This window comes from Rhinatrema bivittatum, chromosome 4, assembly GCF_901001135.1.
Source record: "Rhinatrema bivittatum chromosome 4, aRhiBiv1.1, whole genome shotgun sequence".
NCBI classification, from domain to species: domain Eukaryota; kingdom Metazoa; phylum Chordata; class Amphibia; order Gymnophiona; family Rhinatrematidae; genus Rhinatrema; species Rhinatrema bivittatum.
Window position 1 is genome coordinate 100,686,733 of NC_042618.1, and position 23,571 is coordinate 100,710,303.

Sequence of the window (23,571 nt, forward strand, 5' to 3'; positions counted from 1 at the left end):
AGGCAGGGCTAGCCCCAAAGCAGCTGATGTCAATGATACTGATTTGTTAATAAATCTGCCTCAGACTGAGCCTGAGATAGTTATTGGCTGGAATGTCCATGCATACTTGACCAAACATACCCTTAACATGATTAGCATTGTTATGGAAGCCCAAACCAGAGCTCATGCTGGCACCCATGAGGATTAGGAGGTGAGTTGCTCACATGTTCATAGGGGATGAGGTGTTCAATACAAACATCTTAGCACAATTGAGGCATCAGTTAAATTCTTTATGATTTTATCTGTCTAATCCTCAAGCAACAAAGCTGAGGTAGCCTTCAAAGGGGGCTGGACATCCACAAAGGTCATGTAGTGCTATCTTCTTGGAGCCAAGGAAATGGCCCAGAAAAAATAAACTAGTTTTGGATCAGGAGATAAGATTGTTTTCCAGGCGCATCTGCTCTGGAGCTTGGGACACATCCAATTGTGCATTGATGGGGAGCACTGAGGTGCCAATGCTCAAGGTTCATCAATTGTCTGCTATGACTTGCAAGATAACATTTTTTAGCTCATCAAGGTCACTAGAACAAGGGAAGCTAGACTTGCCCTTGTCTGGGGCTATCTTGACTGAGCAGTGAAGCAACTGACAACCACTTTGATAAGGTCTGGCTGACCATAGTTGGCTCTCTTGACTTTTTTTGTATTCTTCAAAGTAAGCATCGAGCTGGACTTACTTGTGACAGTTAAGATACGCTTTAGGTCTCTCCTACTAGGCCCAAACCATTTTCTGTAACATCTTTGCACAGAAGCTGTCTGCTGAGACATTATGGCTTTTGCCAAACATTTGTAACACTCCTAAAAGCAATCCATAAGAGACATCTTCTGAGAATGTCTCTTGAATGTCTTTTAAGTAACTAGCCTTCTTCAAAGTTATGGACCAAAAATAATAGATGCAAAGTCAAAAGCTGAAGCATTTTAAACAGAGATGTACTGAGAGAACTAAACTAAGCTGAATTCAATTCAATTAACTGAAAGCTGCAATCGTATGTTGCACTGAGATGGCAACATTAAAAGAAAGATTTTAACATTTTCTAAAACATGTAACTAGCAAATCTAAGGGGAACAGAAATAACCCAAAAATTGGCTGAAGACCTAAATTGATGGCAGCTGCAGTCCAGTGGGATGTCCTCCTTTTCCTACAAATCCAGAAGAAAGTGAAGAGCTGCAGATATAGAAGCATGCAGGGGGACCACTGCTCATGAATAGGAAAGCTCTAGAAAAGTTCCCTAATTTCTCATGTGGTACACATCATGTGATTCATCAGTGTGGCTCATCGTAGCTGCTTGTTATGAGAAATAAGCATGGTATGTAATGAGAAAAACCTGAGATAAATAGGAGGAAAAAGAAGCATGGGGAGAGGAGAGAAAAGAAGGTAGGAGATGGGCAGGAATGAAATGCAAGAAGGGTGGCAGAAGAGCTCAAATGGGGGTAAGAGAAATACAAAGCAGAGAGAGGGAATATATAAGAGGAAAGAGAGCAAAGAGTAAAAGAAAGAGAAGATAATAATAATAATAATAATAATAATAATAAAAAAATAATAATAAAAAAAAAGAATAATAAAAATAATAAAATAAAATAATAAAATAAAATAATAATAAAAATAATAATAATAAAAAAAAGAAAGAGAAGATAATAATAATAGGCTGAAATGTAAATATTGTGCTGTTCAATTTCTCCCCTTCCATCCCAAGTTTATTTTCCTTGTTTTTTGTAACTTTCCCTCTCCCTTTTTCTGATTCACTGTATTTAAAGTTCAAGGTTCTTATTGAAAATATTGTTTTTTACGTTACGTTATTCTTTATACTCCTTGTTATTTGTAAACCGGGTTGATGTGATGCCTATCATGAAACTCGGTATAACAAAAACAATAAATAAAATAAAATAAATAAAATAAGATTAGATAGGGACAAGAGTAAATAAACGTTTGAAGAGAAATGAATGGACAGATAATGAAATTCTGTGAAATATTAAACAAAGAATACAGATGGTGAAGTATAATAAATTTCAAAATTATGACCAGAGATATAATCATTTCATTTTTGATAAAAGCCTGACTACATATACATTGACAATAAAGAAGCTGTATTCCTGTAATTTGTGTGTTTCATTGCCACCAGGAAAACACCTCTTTTTATGATTGGTTTTCTTTAACAGACAACCACTGACACCTACCTTCTTGCTCTGCCAGTAAGCCTATCTTTCCCCCTTGCTTTACTGCTTACAGAAGGTACCGCTCTGGAAATGGATTCTATTGCACTCAAATTTTGTCGGCCATCACCTGAAACAATGCATGCAAAATTAAAAGCTTGCTATTTATAGATTTTCTCAAATTATCTACCCTATATTGTTGAGGTAGTTAAGGAGGATCTTATAAAAAAAAATTAATTTGGTACTGCTTTTTAACCATAAAACTCAGATTTGTTAGCCAGATTTCTAGTAGCCATATTGGTCCTAGAGAAAACTGGAATCTATGTAAATTGTAATACCTTTTATTAAACAGAAAAAAAAATGTTGTAGTGCATGACTGCTCAAGATCACATAGGTCTTGAAAGCTCATTCACTAAAACGTCTTCCTTGTTGGACCAATAAAAGTCAATATAACATACCAGGTTTCTGGTTATATTAACTAGAAACAACCACGCTGTATTTTATTGACTGTCTCCCACAAATATATATTAAGATGTGCAGCTGCATATTGGCTATACAAATAGTACAATTTGGCTCCTATATACATAACTATTCTGAAGTTTTCTGCTAAGATAAAGTTGGTTACCTTTAACAAAGGCTCTCTGTAAACAGCAGGAAAAATCAGCCACAAAAGTGGCGACACCTTCTGATAGTGGCAACATGAAACGTGCTCTTTGAGAGCTCAGAAAAAACAACAAATCTTTCTGATCATGCGCAGGTGCTCCTGCATGACGTTTGCTGCATAAGTCTCTTTAGTATTTTTACAAGCTTACCTTAAACTCTACAGGGGAGAGGGTGGGATTGTGTGGCTGATTTGTGTTGCAGTCTATGGAGAATACCTGTTATTAGTAAGCAACTTTGTTTTCTCTGTGGAAAAGAATGGCATAATCAGCGACTCAAGTGGGAACTTCCAAGCTGAGGGTTTTAGGGACTGGCCTAGGTCAACCTTAAGAAAGCGGTGTGCTAACTGAACCAATAAAACAGTCACAGTAATACAAAATAGATGCTACAGAACTGTATCGAGCTTAAAGCTGTTATTACTCAAATAAACAGGACATTGCTTGACTATATGAGACGAATGTACATTTGAATTAAAGTGAGTTACTGACTTCTATGTTTTTGTTCATCTACATATTTTTTTTCCTTTGCAGGCATGCCTTGGTTTAAAGTTCAGCCCCTGAAGCAGGCGTTCTATGCCAAAACACTGGCAGTGTCAGGCTTCCCATGTTACAATAGCCGTGGTGTTTCTAAGCAGAAGATTTCTGAGTTTATATTATCATAATAAGGCTATACCTACAGTGATTATCAAGCTATTAAGCTAAGTATTTTGCTCAGAGCTTTTTGTTGGGCTATTTGAACTTTGTTTTTAAATACTTGCAAAAATATGAACAAAAAATATAGACTTTCACATTATCATTGATATATAACAGTACCAAAGCTGAAACTAATTTCAGGCATTTTGCCATTTTTTCAGTGATTTGGGCAGGTGTTTAATGAAGACAGTATAAGGTTACTTTACTAGCTCTATGTTTTACTAAATCATTTGTTACAAAGGTTATGAAATAAACCTTATAGTTAACTCAAGGTTAACTTGCACATCTCAAAAAATATTGCAAATTGACTACCCAGCTTAAAGTAGTAATTTAGCCAGTTATCTTACGCTGTTCAGGAGGGTACAATCTGAGGGGAGAAGTTTCAAAACGTTACATGTGTAAAAATTAGCATACTCATATGTAAGTAGCCTCTTATAAAATATGGCATATGCAAGTAAAGTCCAAAATACACACACACACATATGCACGCATAAAAAAAGGGGATGTCTAGGGGCATTAAAGGCAGGGGCCAACATTTACACACATAAGTTGCTATTTAAAAAACATTTATGCACATAGATTTGTCAACTTGTGGAATTTTGCATCTGCTAATTTATCTGGCGTAAATGATATTAAATATGTTTAAAGCGTAGAACTGACTGAGTGGGAGGTATGGACTAGAGGGAGTTCAGGCTGAAGAACCAGGAGGGTCTCGATGACCTGGAGAAGGATTGGGCGAACTGGTGGAGTAATTGGTAAAAATGGTAATTTTCTTGACACGTTCATGTTTTAAAACACGCTGGTTTATTCGATTAAATCTTAATTTCCCTTTGTAAAATATATGTGTGTATATTTTTAAAAAAGGTTGAAAACGTATGCACGTTCAATGCACTGATATACATTCTTTCAATGCACTGCATGTATTTATGCACAAGCCTACATATGCGTATATGTTGCAAGATAGAGATATTTGTATTTTATAAAATCACTCATATGTCATACATTTCAGTTATATATTATTACTGTAGATCTGCTCATGGCCATGTATGCATGTATATACCACTGAGTGCTTTTGAAAGTTATCTTCTGTCCTGATTATTTTCCAATCCTGCCCAAAATGCACCTTCCTTATATATGACTAAAAATACCAGTGCATGTACTTCTAGCCATACTGAAACCTGGGCTCATTCTTTATCTCCAAATTAAATGGAAAAGTCTCAAACATTTTCTATATGAAAGATGAAAAGGAAAATTCCTCTGGAAGAGACCTATTCCTTGCATGAAATGAGGTGGTCAGGAAAAGTGGGATCACTTGTAGGTCTGGAGACCTACAAGTGATCCCACTTGTAGGTCTCCAGACCTACAAGTGATCCCACTTGTAGGTCTCCAGACCTACAAGTGGGATCAGAAAAGGAAAATTGTTTCTTACCTGCTAATTTTTGTTCCCAGAATACCACAGATCAGTCCAGATAAGTGGGTTTTGCATCCCTACTAGCAGATGGAGGCAGAGAATAACAATTTTTCAGGCACTGCTACACAACAGAGTGCCACTTGCAGTCCCTCAGTATTGACTTGTACCCAAGCCAAGATGTCCACACCCAAAAAACCCAAATGATTTCCCATCTGGGTCGAGCAGAGAATCGAAGTTGGAGCCCACTCATCTTTAATAAGGACCATGAAAACTTGCAACCATAACTTAACATATGTACAATCTTGGCAGATACTGCATTACCAGCATCCAGAAGCGAGGAAGGTCTTTTGAAAAGAAAGAGACAGACTTCTGGACTGATCTGTGGAATTCCAGGGTCAAAATTAGCAGGTAAGAACCAATTTTCCTTTCCTGTTCATATCCCAGATCAGTCCTGACCAGTGGGATGTACCCAAGCCCCTCTACACTGGGCAGGAACCCAAAAGACCTGCATGCAACATATTGATTATATTTTGTTTTATAGTTTTATTCTTTTCATAATTTTTAACAAAATTTTATTTACTAAGTTTTTATTTGTATTAGTTGATTTATTGTAATTTTTATTCTACACTATGAGATTTTAGTAATTTATTGCTTTTTTAATATGTTGTAAACCGTAGAGGTAGAGACATTGTCTCTCAACAATGGTATAGAAAAGCTGTACAAATAAATAAATAAATAAATGCAACACACTTTACCCAAATGTAGCCTCCTCTGGCGCCTGAACATCCAGATGGTAATACTTGGTAAAAGTGTGCAGTGAAGACCATGTCGCTGCCCGACAAATCTCCTGCAGAGAAACCAGCTGACATTCTGCCCAGAAGGTTGGCTGCGCCCTACAAGAATCTGCCCGCAACCCCTCTGGAACCAGTTAACCCTTACAGAGATAGGTCGAAAAAATCACTTCCTTCAAGTACTCTTAGCTTTACTTCCTTTCTTTGTTCCACTGAATAAAGCAAAGATGATGTGAATGCCGAAAAGCATTAGTGACCTTAAGATATCCTAACGGAGACCGACAAACATCCAATACGTGAAGCTTCTTCGCATTCGGCATCCAGGTGCAGGAATGTGGGCAGCTCCACTGTCTAGTTAAGATGAAACGAGGATACAAACTTTGGTAAAAAGGAAGGAACCATATGCAATGAAACCTTGTCGACCAAAATCCACAGAAATTGATCCCTACACGACAAATTCCGCCTTGCTGAACAAATTGCCACCAAGAAAAACGGTCTTCAGGGTGAGATCTTTCAAAGACATCCTTCTCAGTGGTTCAGAGCACCCGAAGAATCAGATTAAGGTTCCATGATGGACAAATCCTATGAACTGGCGGGTGCAAGTGCTTCGCCCCCTTAAGAAAATGAATGACGTCCAGATGAGATGCCAACAGCCTCCCACTGAAGCTTCCCTTGAAGACAGCATAAGGTTGCTACCTGCACTTGGAGCGAATTACAGGTCAGTCCCTTTGCAAAACACTAAGACCTGAGAAATGTCCACCTGCAAAGGCTCAAGCCCATTCTCCAAACACCACGACTCAAAAACTCTCCAGACTCAATTATAAGCCAAAGAACTGGATGGCCTCCTAGTCTGATACAAAGTAGCAATCCCTGGCTCAGACTACCCTTTCAAGGGAAACCACAGCCTCTCAAAAGCCACTATACAAAAGAAATCTGCCCTCTCTGAAAAGATGGGTCCCTGACATAGCAACCCCTGCAGGTGAGCTACTCAGATAGGACTGTCTATCGCGAGATGAACCAGATCTGCAAACCATGGATGGCACAGCCACACTGGCGCTATGAGAATCACCCTTTCTTGATATTGTTTGAAGTGATGCAACACTTGGCCTGCGAGGGGCCACAGGGAAACACGTAAAATAGAAGCCTCATTGGGCAAGGTTGAACCAGAGCATCTATCCCTTCGAGCTGACCTCCCCTTCCTTTGGCTGAAAAACGGGTCCACCTTTGCATTCCCTCAAGATGCTATCAGATCCAGCTGAGGTTTGCCCCACTTTTCCTGAATAAGAGCAAACGTGCAGCAAACCTGACAATTCCATTGACAATTCCCATTCCCCTGGATCCAGCTGCTGCCTGCTGAGATAATCTGCTTCCACAATGTCCACTCTGGCCACATGATATGCCACTACCCTGCTAGATGTTTCTATGCCCAAAGAAATAGCTCCTGGGTCTCCTGAGCCACCAGGGGACTCTTTGTCCCACCCTGACGACTGATGTACGCCACAGTCGTTGCATTGTCTGAGAATACTTGTATGGTTCGCTCCTGAATCTGCAGAAGGAAGGCAAGTAACGCCCTGCAAACCCGCCCTTGTTTCCAACCGGTTGATCAACCAGGATGCTTCCACTGGCGACCAATGACCTTGGGCCGGCCGTCCTCGACAAACGAGGCCCCAACCCTGGAGGCTAGCATCTGTGGTCACCACCACACAGCCTGGAACCTCCAGCTCCACTTCTCTCTCCAAACTGGGATGCAACAGCCACCACGAGAGACTGGACTTAGAATCACCCTGAAGTGGTAAAAGAAGCTGAAACTACTCAGTCAGTGGATTCCAATGGGGCAAATGCTCACATGCAGCATATCCAGAGGGCGCAAACGCCCACGGAACCAACTCCAGCATAGACGCCATAGAACCTAGGACCTACAAATAATCCCAGACTCTGGTACTGAAAGATGCTGAAGCCAAAGCACTTGATTCTGCATCTTTATCACCCTTTCCGAGGTAAGGAACATCTTGCCTATATGGGTATCGAACCATGCTCCCAGATAGTCCGACAACTGGGACAGCTCCAGGTGACTCTTTGCCAGGTTTACCACTCAGCCTAGAGATCGCAACAGCTCCATGATGCATCAAATCAAATGAGGACACTCCAACTCAGACTTTGCCCAGATGGGCCAGTCGTCTAGGTAAGGGTGCATCAGGATCCCTTTCCTCCTCAGAGCTCCCACCACCACAACCATCACTTTTGTGAAACTCTGTGGTGCTGTCACTAACCCAAAGGGAAGAGCCCAAAACTGAAAATACTCCCCTACCACTATGAACTGCAGAAATTTCTGATGGTCTGAATATATGGGAATGTGCAAATAGGCCTCTGATAAATCCAACAACGTGAGAAACTCTCCTTTGCAAACTGCTATCACAGTCTGCAGGGTCTCCATATGAAAGTGCGGCACCTGTGGCATCACGTGGACCTTCTGCAGATTGAGAATGGGCTGAAAGGTGCCCTCCTTCTTCGGAACCACAAAGTAAACTGAGTGCTTTCCTAGCCTTTGCTCTTTTAGGGGAACTGGGACAACTGCATCCAGACACTGCAGCCGCTGTAATGTGTCCTGTAGTGCCTCTCATTTGATACAGGAAGAGCAACAGGAAACCACATAGAATTTTCTTGCCCAATCAGAGAAGCTTAGGGCGTATGTATCTCTTATCACCTCCAGAACCCATTGATCTGACGTGATCTTGGTCCACTCCTCATAAAAGAGGGCTAGTCTCCCCGCCTCCCCCCAATGGCTTCCAAGGAAGCATGGAGCAACCTGCCTTCATTGGAAGGCCTTACCTCCTCTGGCTCCCTGGGCGGAACTATCCCGGAAAGGTCTACGTGTCCCCTGAAAGGACAGCTGCCTTCCCGAACCTTGCTTCTGTATAGTAGCAGGAGAATTGCTGTTGGAGCGAAACCTCCTCATCTCTTGAAAGTGAGAACACGGCAGAAAGTTCTTCTTCCTGGACTATTCTTCGGGCAACTTGCTTGCTTTAGACTCCTCCAAATGCTTCATCAACTGCTCTAGATATTCTCTGAACAGCAGCTTTCCTTTAAAGGGGAGATTACACAACTGTATAACCATGTTATACACTGTGTCCGCCACATAGGTCACACCTGATTCCAACCAGGCAGCCTGGATAGAATTGGTCGCAGATCCCGACTCCTTCTCCTTTGCCTTCTGCACCCAGCACAAACAAGCTCTCTGCATCAGGCTACCACAGACCGCTGCTCAAAGGCTCAAAGCCAAGACCTCAAACAGCTTCTTCAACAGAGACGCCAACTTCCAATCCTTGACATCCTTCAGTGCAGTTGATCCTGCCACAGGGATGGTAGTCTTTTTGGTCACCGTTGACACCGCTGCATCTACTTTTGAAAGTTTCCAAAGCTCCAAGGTCTCCTCCAACAAGGGATACAACTTAGCCATAGCCCTGACTACCTTAAGGCCTGCCTCAGGAGAATCTCATTCCCAGTCAACCAACTTCACCTTCTTTGGTAAAGGAAAACCTTTGGTGGCCCATGCAGCCCATCCAGGGACAAATTGCACCCCTTCATTGTCCAAATCCTCTTGCGTGACCTTGATTCAAGGTTCCTCCAGAACATGGGGAACGAAAGGTCGCAGTTCTGCCTTACAGAATAATCTCACCATCTGCGACAGGAACCTCCTCCGCCTCAGGCATGCTATCCGCTGATGCAGCCACTGGACTTTTGCCCGGATCGTCTCCCAAACCCCCTGTAGACCTTCCACACTTTCTGAATCCTCACAGATCTCCTAATCCTCACCCGATGGACATCCCAGTCCCAGGAGTAAAAGAAGCCCCCCTGACCTTGCCTGCATAGTTTTTCTAGACTTCTTAACCGAGCTTTAGGACTTCTAGGTGGACAAACGCCGACTCCCTGCTTCCCTTTTTGCCTGATAGGCCTTCTGGAGCAGAAGGATAAAATCTGTGGAAAAGTTCTCAGAACCACTGGACCCCTTGTCCACAACATCCTCATCCGGCTCCCCTGCACTGTCCCTATCTTCCAAAGATTGCTGATCTACTGGAGATAGTGCAGCAGGGGATTCCCTAGGCTCCCTTGAAGTTGCATGCCTCCTGCCTCAGGAGGGCAACATGGCCATGACCCCTCTGACCCCCCCCTCCCCCCCGGGGGTCTCCTAAACAAGTCCTGAAGATCATGTGCAGTGACTGCTTTCTACCACCTCCGTGGAGTTCCCTTCCCCTCCGGAGGTACAGCCGCTGCACAACGAGGTCACATTGAGGTGCAATCGCTTCATTCAACATACTTTCCCCACAGTCAGCGAGAGGTGCCATGCTTGCCGCAGCCCGCGCTAAAAATAAACTCGAGTGCCGTGGTTGCCGGGTGGCTCCTGTCGGATCACCAAACACCCATTCGGACATGCCATGGACCCCCTTCGGTGCTGCAGCCGAGCCACGTGTGTCCCTTTTCACCTGCACTTCTGGTCTTGCCGCTCAGATCCTGGCACACAAACAGCCCTGCTCCTCTAACTCACGTTTGATTTTTTTTTTTTTTTTTTTTAAAGAGACAGCAACAATGGAAACCAAGACAAAGATATACTTCCCTGCTTCTGGCTGTTGACTGAGGGTGAGAAGGCCTCAGAGGGAGTGAGGGAACCTGGACCCCTTGCTTTCCCTCCTTCTGGATGATGAAGGCCGAGCCAGATCAGGGATCTCCAACCCCCCTCCCCCACTCTACACGAGGGATGGCCCACAAAGGAACCTAATAGGGATGTGAATCGTTTTAGGACGATTAAAATTATCGTCCGATAATTTTAATATCGTCTTAAACCGTTATGGAACACAATACAATACAGATTCTAACGATTTATCGTTATAAATCGTTAGAATCGTGAGCCGGCACACTAAAACCCCCTAAAAACCCACCCCCGACCCTTTAAATTAAATCCCCCACCCTCCCGAACCCCCCCCAAATAACTTAAATAACCTGCGGGTCCAGCGGCGGTCCGGAACGGCAGCGGTCCGGAACGGGCTCCTGCTCTGAATCTTGTCGTCTTCAGCCGGCGCCATTTTCCAAAATGGCGCCGAAAAATGGCGGCGGCCATAGACGAAAAAGATTGGACGGCAGGAGGTCCTTCCGGACCCCCGCTGGACTTTTGGCAAGTCTCGTGGGGGTCAGGAGGCCCCCCACAAGCTGGCCAAAAGTTCCTGGAGGTCCAGCGGGGGTCAGGGAGCGATTTCCCGCCGCGAATCGTTTTCGTACGGAAAATGGCGCCGGCAGGAGATCGACTGCAGGAGGTCGTTCAGCGAGGGTTCCGGCGCCTCGCTGAACGACCTCCTGCAGTCGATCTCCTGCCGGCGCCATTTTCCGTACGAAAACGATTCGCGGCAGGAAATCGCTCCCTGACCCCCGCTGGACCTCCAGGAACTTTTGGCCAGCTTGTGGGGGGCCTCCTGACCCCCACGAGACTTGCCAAAAGTCCAGCGGGGGTCCGGAAGGACCTCCTGCCGTCCAATCTTTTTCGTCTATGGCCGCCGCCATTTTTCGGCGCCATTTTGGAAAATGGCGCCGGCTGAAGACGACAAGATTCAGAGCAGGAGCCCGTTCCGGACCGCCGCTGGACCCGCAGGTTATTTAAGTTATTTGGGGGGGGGTTCGGGAGGGTGGGGGATTTAATTTAAAGGGTCGGGGGTGGGTTTTAGGGGGTTTTAATGTGCCGGTTTTTCGATTTTTCGATTTTTAACGATTTTTAACGATTTTTCACGATATTTTACCCCCCCAAACGGCAACAATACGATTCCCTCCCCCTCCCAGCCGAAATCGATCGTTAAGACGATCGAGGACACGATTCACATCCCTAGAACCTAATACCTCGGGAAGCACCACTCTTCTTAATAGTTATTTTCCTTTTTTTTTTTTTTTTTTAACTCCAGACTGCAGGTTTGTACCTCTATCAACTGCTGGAGACAGAGAAATACTGAGGGACTTCAAGTGGCACTCTCTGTTTTCTCCTCTGCCTCCGTCTGCTGGTAGGGATGCAAAACCCACTTGGCCTGGACTGATCTAGGGTACGAACAGGAAACTCAGATTCTGGGAACTGGATCTCAAGTCTGAGAAAGCATTGACCCTAAAGCCATTATCTTTGTAGTGTTTCTAGATGATTCTTGGGCATTGGAACCAAGAGAGATTGAAAAACTGATGAGATTTCTCTCTTCAAAACTGTTCTGCTTCTACTTGGTGCAGAGAGCATTGACACCAACTCTCTCTGCTTAGCTGCTTGATACCAGGATATAGGTTTCTAGGACCAAGTCACTTGGCATCACAGGAGGTGCCAAAGTGCTCAGTACTGGCATCTGATCTGGCTGACATTCTGAAATATCTTTTTTCCAACTGCCTTTCAAACACCTCTGAAGCCAATACCAGAGAAGCATCAGGAGAGATATCATCCTCCTTAGAAATCAGAGAGGCAAGTACCGATGGCAGTTGTCTTGACCTTTGAAGTCTACTGCAGCTGAGACTCGGTCTGGGAGATATAGTTTACTGCCTGACACAGCCACTTGGAAAGGTGGATATAAGCAGCTGCAATGTTCCTGTTATCACATCTCTGCTAAAAAGAAAATTGGAGTCAATGCTTTAGTGCATTTTCAAGAAGCTTGATACCATATCTTCTGGGATCCAAACCCAATCCTAAGGAACTCTTCTCAGCTGCTAAGTGGTAAAGGTTAAGAACATTCACGATCGCTGGAACCTACATCTGGAACAAAATGCCCACAGATCTGCGCCAGAAGCCCTGCCATAGGAAATGTAAACAGAACCTTAAAACCTGGCTGTTCAAACAAGCCTACACTTAATGAACATCTCCCCTTCAGAAATTGCTAAATATATGTTACACATACAATTATCGTTCACTCTTCAAGCAACCATTATATAATAACTCCAACTACATTCATTGATCTAAATGTTAGCACTACTTTTACTTTTGTAAAGACTATTTCTGATCCATGGATCTATCCTGAAATACAGACTCCCAAGTTATATACATCTCCTGTTATATATTACCCAAATTATATATAATTGTATCGTTATATACCCTTCACCTGTTAAGTACGTCTCCATTGTATTATATGATTTTAATTTGTTTACTGGTTTTAATTTATGACTGTTATGTTCCTTTCTAAATTCATCTGATTGTAAAGCTTGTTGCTGAATTATTGTTCATTGTAAACCAACGTGATGTTTTTTAACGTGCCGCGGTATATTAAAAAATCCTTAAATAAAAAAATAATAAAATAAAAACATAAGAATATGCCATACTGGGTCAGACCAAGGGTCCATCAAGCTTGGCATCCTGTTTCCAACAGGGGCCAATCCAGGCCATAAGAACCTGGCAAGTACCCAAAAACTAAGTCTAACCCATGCTACCGATGCTAGTAATAACAGTGGCTTTTTTCTAAGTCTACTTAATTAATAGCAGGTAATAGACTTCTCCCCCAAGAACTTGTCCAATCCTAACTGCACTAACCACATCCCCTGGCAACAAATTCCAGAGTTTGTGCATTGAGTGAAAAAGAACTTTCTCTAATTAGTTTTAAATGTGCCACATGCTAAATTCATGGAGTGCCTCCTAGTCCTTCTATTATCCGAAAGAGTAAATAACTGATTTATATTTACCTGTTCTAAACTTCTCATGATTTTAAACACGTCTATCATATCCCCCCCTCAGCTGTCTCTTCTCCAAGCTGAACAGTCCTCACCTCTTTAGTCTTTCCTCTTAGGGGGAGATGTTCCAACCCCTTTATCATTTTGGTTGCCCTTCTCTGTACCTTCTCCATCGCAACTATATCTTTTTTGAGATGCAGCGACCAGAACTGTACACAGTACTCAAGGTGCAGTCTCACCATGGAGCGATACAGAGGCATTATGACATTTTCTGTTTTATTCACCATACCGTTTCTAATAATTCCCAACATTCTGTTTGCTTTTTTGACTGCCGCAGCACACTGAACCGATGCTTTCAATGTGTTATCCACTATGACGCCTAGATCTCTTTCTTGGGTAGTAGCTCCTAATATGGAACCTAACATCGTGTAACTATAGCAGGGGTTATTTTTCCCTATATGCATTACCTTGCACTTATCCACATTAAATTTTATCTGCCATTTGGATGCCCAATTTTCCAGTCTCACAAGGTCTTCCTGCAATTTATCACAATCCGCTTGTGAATTAACTACTCTGAATAATTTTGTATCATCTGCAAATTTGATTACCTCACTTGTCGTATTCCTTTCCAGATCATTTATAAATATATTGAAAAGCATGGGTCCCAGTACAGATCCCCGAGGCACCCCACTGCACACTCCCCTCCCACTGAGAAAATTGTCCATTTAAATCTACTCTGATTCCTTTCTTTTAGCCAGTTTGTAATCCATGAAAGGACATTGCCACCTATCCCATGACTTTTTACTTTTCCTAGAAGCCTCTCATGAGGAACTTTGTGAAATGCCTTCTGAAAATCCAAATACACTACATCTACCGGTTCACCGTTATCTACATGTTTATTAACCCCTTCAAAAAGAGAAGCAGATTTGTGAGGCAAGACCTGTCTTGGATAAAGCCATGTTGACTTTGTTCCATTAAACCATGTCTTTCTATATATTCTGTGATTTTGATGTTTAGAACACTTTCCACTATTTTTCCTGGCACTGAAGTCAGGCTAACTGGTCTTTAATTTCCCAAATCGCCCCTGGAGCCCTTTTTAAATATTGGGGTCACATTAGCCACCTTCCAGTCTTCAGGTACAATGGATGATTTTAATGATAGGTTACAAATTTTTACTAATAGATCTGAAATTTAATTTTTGAGTTCCTTCAGAAGCCTGGGGTGTATACCATCCATTCCAGGTTATTCACTACTCTTCAGTTTGTCAATGAGGCATACCACATCTAGGTTCACCGTGATTTGGTTCAGTCCATCAATCATTACCCATGAAAACCTTCTCCGGAATGGGTATCTCCCCAACATCCTCTTCAGTAAACACAGAAGCAAAGAAATCGTTTAATCTTTCCGTGATGGCCTTATCTTCTCTAAGTGCCCCTTTAACCCCTCGATCATCTAATGGTCCCAAACTGACTCCCTTGCAGGCTTTCTGCTTTGGACATATTTAAAAAAAGATTTTATTGTGAGTTTTTGCCTCTACAGCCAACTTCTTTTCAAATTCTCTCTTAGCCTGCCTTATCAATGTCTTACATTTAACTTGCCAACGCTTATGTTTTATCCTATTTTCTTCTGTTGAATCCTTCTTCTAACTTTTGAATGAAGATCTTTTGGCTAAAATAGCCTCTTTCACCTCATCTTTTAACCATGCCGGTAATCATTTTGCCTTCCTTTCACCTTTCTTAATGTGTAGAATACATCTGGACTGTGCTTCTAGGATGGTATTTTTAACAATGTCCACGCCTCTTGCACACTTTTTACCTTTCTAGCTGCTCCTTTCAGTTTTTTTCTAACTATTTTTCTCATTTTATCAAAGTTTACCTTTTGAAAGTTTAGCACTAAAGCCGTGGATTTTCTTACTGTCCCCCCCCCCTTCCAGTCATTAATTCAAATTTGATCATATTATGATCACTATTGCCAAGCTGCCCCACCACCGTTACCTCTCTCACCAAATCCTGTGCTCCATTGAGAATTAGATCTAAAATTGCTCCCTCTCTCGTCGGTTCCTGAACCAATTGCTCCATAAAACTGTCATTTATTCCATCCAGGAACTTTATCTAGCATGTCCCGATGATACATTTACCCAGTCACTATTGGGGTAATTGAAATCTCCCATTATTACTGCACTACCAATTTGGTTAGCTTCCCTAATTTCTCTTAGCATTTCACTGTCTGTCTCACCATCTTGGCCAGGTGGACAGTAGTATACTCCTATCACTATATTCTTCCCTAACACACAAGGGATTTCTACCCATAAAGTTTCAATCGTGCATTTAGTCTCATGCAGATTGTTTATCCTGTTGGTCTATGTCATCCCAGACATAAAGCGCCACATGGCCTTGGGGATGCTCCTCTCTGCCATTTTGATATAATTTGTACCCCGGTATAGCACTGTCCCATTGGTTATCCTCCTTCCACCCTATTTCCAAGATGCCAATTAAGTTTATGTCATCATTTACTGCTATACATTCTCATTTATTTATTTATTTATTTATTTATTTATTTATTTATTTATTTAAGAGTTGTTTTTTATACTGAGGTATAGCTAGCAGCCTTCACTCCGGTTTACAGGTACAACAACCTAATACATTTAACAGTAAAACTCAAACCAGAAAACTACTTATTCTTCCATCTTACTTCTTAGACTTCTGGCACTAGTATACAAACATTTCAAAGTTTGTTTTTTGTTTGTATTTTCATTCTGCTTTTTAATTGATAGGGATAAATTAGAATTTTTTAGCTCAGGTGAGTTTTTAGTTACAGGCACTCGGACTACTTTTCTTATTATTGGATCCTTACTGTTGCGATGCGCTAATTCTAATACATCATTAGTATTCTTTGAAGATACCTTTCTCTGAACTATGCGCTGATGGACAGTCTGCTTTCCCCTTTGTTCTAGTTTAAAAGCTGCTCTATCTCCTTTTTAAAGGTTAGCGCCAGTAGTCTGGTTCCACCCTGGTTAAGGTGGAGCCCATCCCTTCGGAAAAGACTCCCACTTCCCAGTTCTGAATCCCTCTTCCTTGCACCATCGTCTCATCTACGCATTGAGACTCCAGAGCTCTGCCTGCCTCTGGGGACCTGCGCGTGGAACAGGGAGCATTTCAGAGAATGCTACCCTGGAGGTTCTGGATTTAAGCTTTCTACCTAAGAGCCTAAATTTGGCTTCCAGAACTTCCCTCCCACATTTTCCTATGTCATTGGTGCCCACATGTACCACGACAGCCGGCTCCTCCCCAGCACTGACTAAAATCCTATCTAGGTAACACGTGAGGTCCGCCACCTTTGCACCAGGTAGGCATGTTAGCAGGCGATCCTCACGCCCACCAGCCACCCGACTGTCTACATTCCTAATTATTGAATCACCAACTATGACGACTGACCTAACCCTTCGACATCCTCAGTGCGAAAGAATAATGCACCAACTGGAGAGCAGGTCCTTGCTACAGATCCCTTCCTGTTGCACCAGGTTGATACTCTCCGATCATGAGACCTTCCTCCAAGGCAGCACCAGGGCTGCCAGTCTGAAGTTAGGATTTGGCTACTATGTACCTGAAGGTCTCATCTATATACCTCTCTGTCTGCCTCAGCTCCTCCAGGTCTGCCACTTTAGCCTCCAGAGATCGGACTCATTCTCTGAGATACAGGAGCTCTTTGTATCGAGTGCACACGTACTTCTCACCGGCAGGTAAAAAATCATACGTGACACTAAATGCAAAAGACTGGGAGGCACCCCTCTTGCTGCTGGACTGTTGCCTTCATCTCAAAATTGTTCAGTTCCTAGTTAAGTTTTAGGTTGCTATGGGAGTAGGAATGTGTCTAATTAGCGTCCTTTAAATGTATTAGTGAATTCACTAAGGGGCTCATGCAATAAATATGCGCAGAAAGTGGGTGCTGAACAGTCAGCGCCCGCTTTCTTATCGCGCCCCCAAGGGGGAGCGCCAGACAATATTTAAATTAGGGGTCACGTTAGTAAGGAGGTGCTAGGGTTTGCTTGCGCGCTCCTAGCGCCTCCTTGCTAACGAGAACCCTATAGGCATCGGCAGTCCGCCGGTTAGGAAAACCGACGCAGAGTTTGTTTTTTTTCTATTTTTTTTTTTTAACTATTTCATTTAGTTTTTCCTCCTACTTAATATCGCAACAATATTAAGTAGGAGGCAGTACAGAAAAGCAGTTTTTTCTGCTTTTCTGTACTGGTTTAAGGAGCGCTCAGCAATTAATGCCTGCTCCAGGCAGGCTTTAATTACTGAGCGCTAAATGTGCGTCCTAGACGCACATTTTTTTTTGCATCTGGAGTGAATGCTAATAGCCTTAATCACATGCATTTGCATGTGATTAAGGCTATTAGGCTGAGCGCACTGTATTGTATCAGCCTCTATATGTCTGGTAGTGGCCTACAGGGGAATGATCAAACTCTCAATAAGGTGTGGGGAATTTGTGAAGTGAAGTTAAAAGACTTAGATTTTTATTTTTTTTTAGTGTGACAGAGGCACCTGTCTATAAATTAAAAGATGAGCTAGAGGTGGGTGGGTGAGGGGTGAGAGAGTTGAGAAATACAAACACACTAACTTCTGCTTATTAGCTGCCTTACTATTAAAAGCAGAAGCACACAAACACAATAAATAATATACCCCAATAGTTAACTTCTCCCCAATAAAAAAAAAAAAAAATAAATTTCCCAAGTAAAACTTACTGATTCCTTTCAGCTACCAGCAAGGAGATCCTCTCCTCTCAGTGCTCCCACTGAGAGAAGGTCGCCTTCTCATGGACCCATGCTTCAATCTTGGCACTGAGACAAAGTGAAATTCCTTGATGCTGATGCCATCAACAACAGTTGGTGCATCTCTATGGTCTTTTGATGCCTTCAGTGCAGGTGGAGATGCACTAGACTTTTGCTTGGTAACAAAGATGTCCTGAAGTTGCAATATTTAGAGTTTGACCGCTCTGGGCAACATCTGTAAGCAGAAAGCCCTACCAGGGACATCATGCTGTGGCTTCAGGCAATGGATTCAAACATTGTGATGGTTAGTAATGGACCATTTGAAGTTGAATTGGGGGCAGCACTTGAAGTGGCTGGTCTTTTCAGACATGCTGAAGAAACAGCTGATGCAAAATCAAAACATTAAATTTTTCTGGTGAAAAGTGTTAGCTGACACCACATCAGAAACGCCATATGAAGGAAAAAATGTTGGGGCCTTGTAAATGAATCAAAAAGAACAGAGACTTTAAAAAAAAGAGGACTGAAAAAATGCCAAGGCCACTAATAGCATAAAGGAGGTGAAAAAATTATTGAGGGAACAAACCGCAAAAAAACACTGTGTACCACTTCAGAGGCGAATGTATCTAACTGTCACCACAGATAAACAGGACTTAGCAAACCCTACAAAGTGTAATATGTGCAGAAAAATGTCACGTATCCAGAGAAGCCTGGAAAGGCTTATTCAGACTGCGAGACCATCTGTGGTGGTGCCAGGAGATATCACCCACTTGCCCACATCTATGTAGCCCTAATGGTTTTCAGTCTTAATGTGCTCACTACATAAAAGCCTGTGTCTCCCCTCATAAGAAAGAACAGAAAGTTAAAGATCTGACCTAAGGATGACAGATGATCAGGCAGCTGAGAGGGATTCTACTAGCTGATCTTGGGGTATGGACTCATTGGTGGTTCTCAGAAATCTTGCAGGAAACTTATTAGGTAACTGCAAAAATCAAAAGTTTGAAGAACAGCAGATGTTTGCAAACTATTTTAAACTTCTTCCATTAAAAGTAAAAACTGCCATATTTAATGTGAATTTTGAAGTCATGTTTTGTGATAGCTTACTTTTTGACACAGCCACTTAAAAGTGAGAACTACCTGGGAAAATAAAGCAGTCTAAACTAAAGTAGACTGATTACAGCACAAGGCACTCTCTTCTGTGGTTAAAAAACTATTAAATATTATGTTAAACTGATAAGGAAATGAAAAATTATTGTTGCCCAAATGTAATATTTCAATAAATACAAAGGCAAGTAAAGAAATTATTTCATGCACAAATTTATACAAATATTTGGATGCTGAAATTTTAAATCAACACAAGCTGAAGGAATGTTTTCTAGGTTCAAGGGTCTATCTAGGGTCACAAACTGACATTACAAGAATGCCTCAGGTCCAATTAGATCATGGAGGAAGAACCCATAAAATGAAGATGGGTCACTATAGCAGAGCTGGATCTGTTAAATGCCAAGGCGTAGGTTTCTAGGATAGCATGAACTGCATGGTTCAACTTGGATGGTTGTTGGTCACTGCCGACATTTCAGTACTCTGTATCATCATCCCCCAACAGGCAGCAAGCATTTCAGTTGATTGCTTGAAGAATATCAGCATCACCAATAACATACTTATTTGTAAACTCACTACTATTGCCCTTACAAGAAATTATTTCATATTTGGGGATCAATTGTTTCAGAAGATTAAGGGTATGACCAGGCACTGCTATGGCACTGTCCATAACATGGAGTAGAGGAGTAGCATAGTGGTTAAAGCAGTGGGCTCTGAACCAGGAAACCAGGGTTCAAGTCCTGCTGTTGTTCCTTGTGACCTTGGGCAAGTCACTTTACCCTCCATTGCCTCAGGTACAAACTTAGATTGTAAGCCCTTTGGGGATAGGGAAATACCTACAGTACCTGAATGTAATCCACCTTGAAGCGCTGAAAAAGTGCAAAAAGTGGAATATATATCTAAATTTAAAAAAAAGTAACTACTTTTAAAAATAAATATAAATTTTAGCTCAGAATATTGAACACATCAGATTTTAGAAATATTGAGTTGTCTATTTTTATTTGGACTAATACATAAGTTTTATTGGAAATGTTTACTCCATGGATTAATACCTTTGCTCTAAAATGCAATAATTACTACTCTGAAGAATAAATTGTATTTCATTCCTTGACATGATATATAAATTGGATGGGAGGTGCCACTACAACAAATCTACAGATCATAATAATCTATTGCATTATGATAATCATCATCCATGTCAATTGAGAGATAACATTCCTATCGGTCAATTTCTTTGCCTTAGATGTCTCTATACTATTGTCTAGGAAGACAAGCATCAAACTGCAAGAATGACCCAGAAGTTTTCTCAGAGGAGCTATTCTGGCTCTTGCTTTAAAAGCAATTTCAAATGAGCATTATATGCCAACAGAAGTCAATTGTCACATGTAGTATGCTCAATTCCATTCTCATTTTGTTCTAATTATCGTTAAAAATATTGGTAATCAAAAGCATTTACACGTATAAAATTGGAGTTTACACATATAAATGAATTTTATCCGTGGTGGAAGGAAAATAACCAATGGGACACTGTTACCAGGGTACAAATTATATCGAAATGATAGGATGGATCAAATTGGTGGAGGGATGACATTATATGTTAGAGAGCACTAAGTCAAAAGTTTTGCAGGAAACAAAATGAAATTTTTAATCTTTATGGATAGAAATTCCAGGTAAAAAAGGGAATAAAACAGTAATATTTATTTGTTTTGTTTTTATATACAGACATTCAACGTATGTTAACACATCGGTTTACACAGAACAAGTTAAAAAAAGGTTACAATGCAAAAGGGTGTAGTAAGTTGGAGAGCAAAACAGGGAGAGAGAGATTTAGTAGATAGATAAGGCAAATAAAGATAAGTTTAAGAAGCAAATAAATCAGGTAAAGATAAACTTGAGAGGGGGTTTCTTTTATGTTCATTTAGGTATGTGGAGGTTAGGCATTCTATGTTATTTTAGTCACATAGGATTGATGTAGGAGTGCGTTAGATGGATAGGCGGAATTGGAGACTGGGTATTTCGTGGAGAAGAGGGGTTAGTGAGTGTAGTAGGGGGTTAGTGGGTGATTGAAAGGGAGGGAGGGAGGATAGGATAGGGGAGGAGTGAGTGAGAGTGAGTTGCGTGGTGATTTGTTCTCATGATGTTGTGAATGCCTTTTGGAAGAGCCATGTTTTTAGTTTCTTTTTGAAAGTTTGTGACGTTGGCTCAAGTCTTAGGTCAGTGGGGAGGCTGTTCCATAGGGGGGGGGGGGTCCTGCTATGGAGAAAGCACGTTCTCTGGTTGAGTTGCGGTGGGTTAGTTTTGGGGAGGGAGTTGTGAGAAGACCAGTGTTTGTGGAGCTTAGATTCCTTTGTGGATTTTGGAAGTGAAGTACAACATTCATCCATTCCGTTTTGTTATTGTATAATGCTTTGTGGATGAGGGAAAAGGTTTTATATTGCATTCTGTAGGGGATCGGTCACCAATGAAGCCCTTTGAGAATTGGGGTGATGTGGTCAGACCTCTTGCTGCTATTGAGTGTTCTTGCCACTGCATTTTGTAGGAGTTGAAGTGGTTTAAGAGTGGAAGCTGGTAGACCTAGGCTTATTGCGTTGCAATAGTCTAGTTTGGATTACAGAAGGGCTTGTACTGCTATTCTGTAGTCCTGAGGGTGTAGGAGAGGCTTGATCTTCTTTAGGCTTGGAGCTTGTAGAATCCATCTTTTATAGTATTATTAATGTGCTTCTTGAGGTTTAGTTCAGTGTCTAATGTGATTCCTAGATCTTTTTCAGCAAGGATAATGTCTTTGTTTGTTATGCAGTTATTGAGTTGGGGGGTCAGGTATGGGTGAGATTTTGTTGCATATATAGAGTATCTCGGTTTTGTTGTGGTTGAGGGTGAAGGCCATTTGTGTTAGTAGTTGTTGGATTGCTTTGAGGTGGATGCTCCAGAGTTTTAATGTACTGGTCATGTTGTCATTTATTGGGAGGAGAATTTGGACATCATCGGCATAGGGGTGTATTACCATCCATCTGGCCAGAATGAACAGACAATGAAATTCTAAAAGAAATTAGAGAAGCTAACAAAATCAGCAGCAGAGTAATAATGGGTGATTTCAATTACCCCACTAATTGACTGGGTGAATGCTGCATCAGGACATGCTAGAGAAGTAAAGTTCCTAGAAGAAATAAATGACTGCTTCATGGAGTAGCTGGTACAAGAACCAACAAGAGGGGAAACTATTTTAGACCTAGTCCTTAGTGGATGATAGGATTTGGTGCGAGAGGTAACAGTGTTGGAGCCACTTGGCAATAGTGATCACAACATTATCTAGTCAGCTGGACCATTAGATGATCAAGGTGTAAAAGGAGCAGTTAGGGATGACAAAGCCATAGCAGAGACACTAAATGAATTCTTTGCTTCAGTATTCACTGAGGAAGATATAAGAGATATACCCATGCCAGAAATGATATTGAAAGGTGATAATTCAGAGGAACTGAAACAAATCTCAGTGAACCTGGAAGATGTACTAGGGCAAATACTAACAAACTAAAGAGTAGCAAATCACCTGGACCAGATGGTATACATCCCAGAGTGCTGAAAGAATTGAAAAATGAAACTGCGGCCCTGCTATTGGAAATTTTTAAACTATCAATAACATCATCTATGGTACCTGAAGATGGAAGGTTGTCAATGTAACGCCAATTTTTAAAAAGGGATCAAGGGGTGATCCAGGAAATTACAGACCAGCGAGTCTGGCGTCTGTGCCAGACAAAATGGTAGAAATTATCATAAAGAACAAAACTGATGAACATACAGATACGCATAGTTTAATAGGACAAAGCCAACATGGATTTGGCCAAGGGAAGTCTTGCCTCATAAATTTGCTACATTCTTTTGAAAGTGTAAACATGTGGATAAAGGTGAGCCAGTTGATATAGTGTATCTGGATTTCCAGAAAACATTTGACAAAGTTCCTCATGAGAAACTTCTTAGGTCATGGGATACGTAGCAGTGTCCTATTGTGGACTGCCAACTGGTTAAAAGACAGAAAACAGAGAGTAGGGATAAATGATACATTTTCCCAATGGAAAAAGGTGAATAGTGGAGTGCCCCAGGTATCTGTTCTGGAACCAATGCTTTTTAATATATTTATAAATGACCTGGAAATGGGAACAGCAAGTGAGGTGATCAAAATTGACGATGACACAAAATTATTCAAAGTTGTCAAATCACAAGAGGATTGTGAGAAATTGCAAGAGGACACTGTAAAACTGGGAGACTGGGCATGCAAATGGCAAATGAAATTTAATGTAG

General features: G+C 41.7%; 1 protein-coding gene across 1 annotated transcript in view; it reads right to left on the reverse strand.

Moving 5' to 3' along the window:
* LOC115089353 overlaps nucleotides 1-23,571 on the reverse strand; it is a 64,327-nt gene that overhangs the window by 23,101 nt on the left and 17,655 nt on the right. Inside the window, exon 3 of the mRNA XM_029597442.1 lies at nucleotides 2,212-2,317. Coding sequence (XP_029453302.1) covers nucleotides 2,212-2,317 — 106 coding nt within the window. The remainder of the gene's footprint in view (nucleotides 1-2,211; nucleotides 2,318-23,571) is intronic.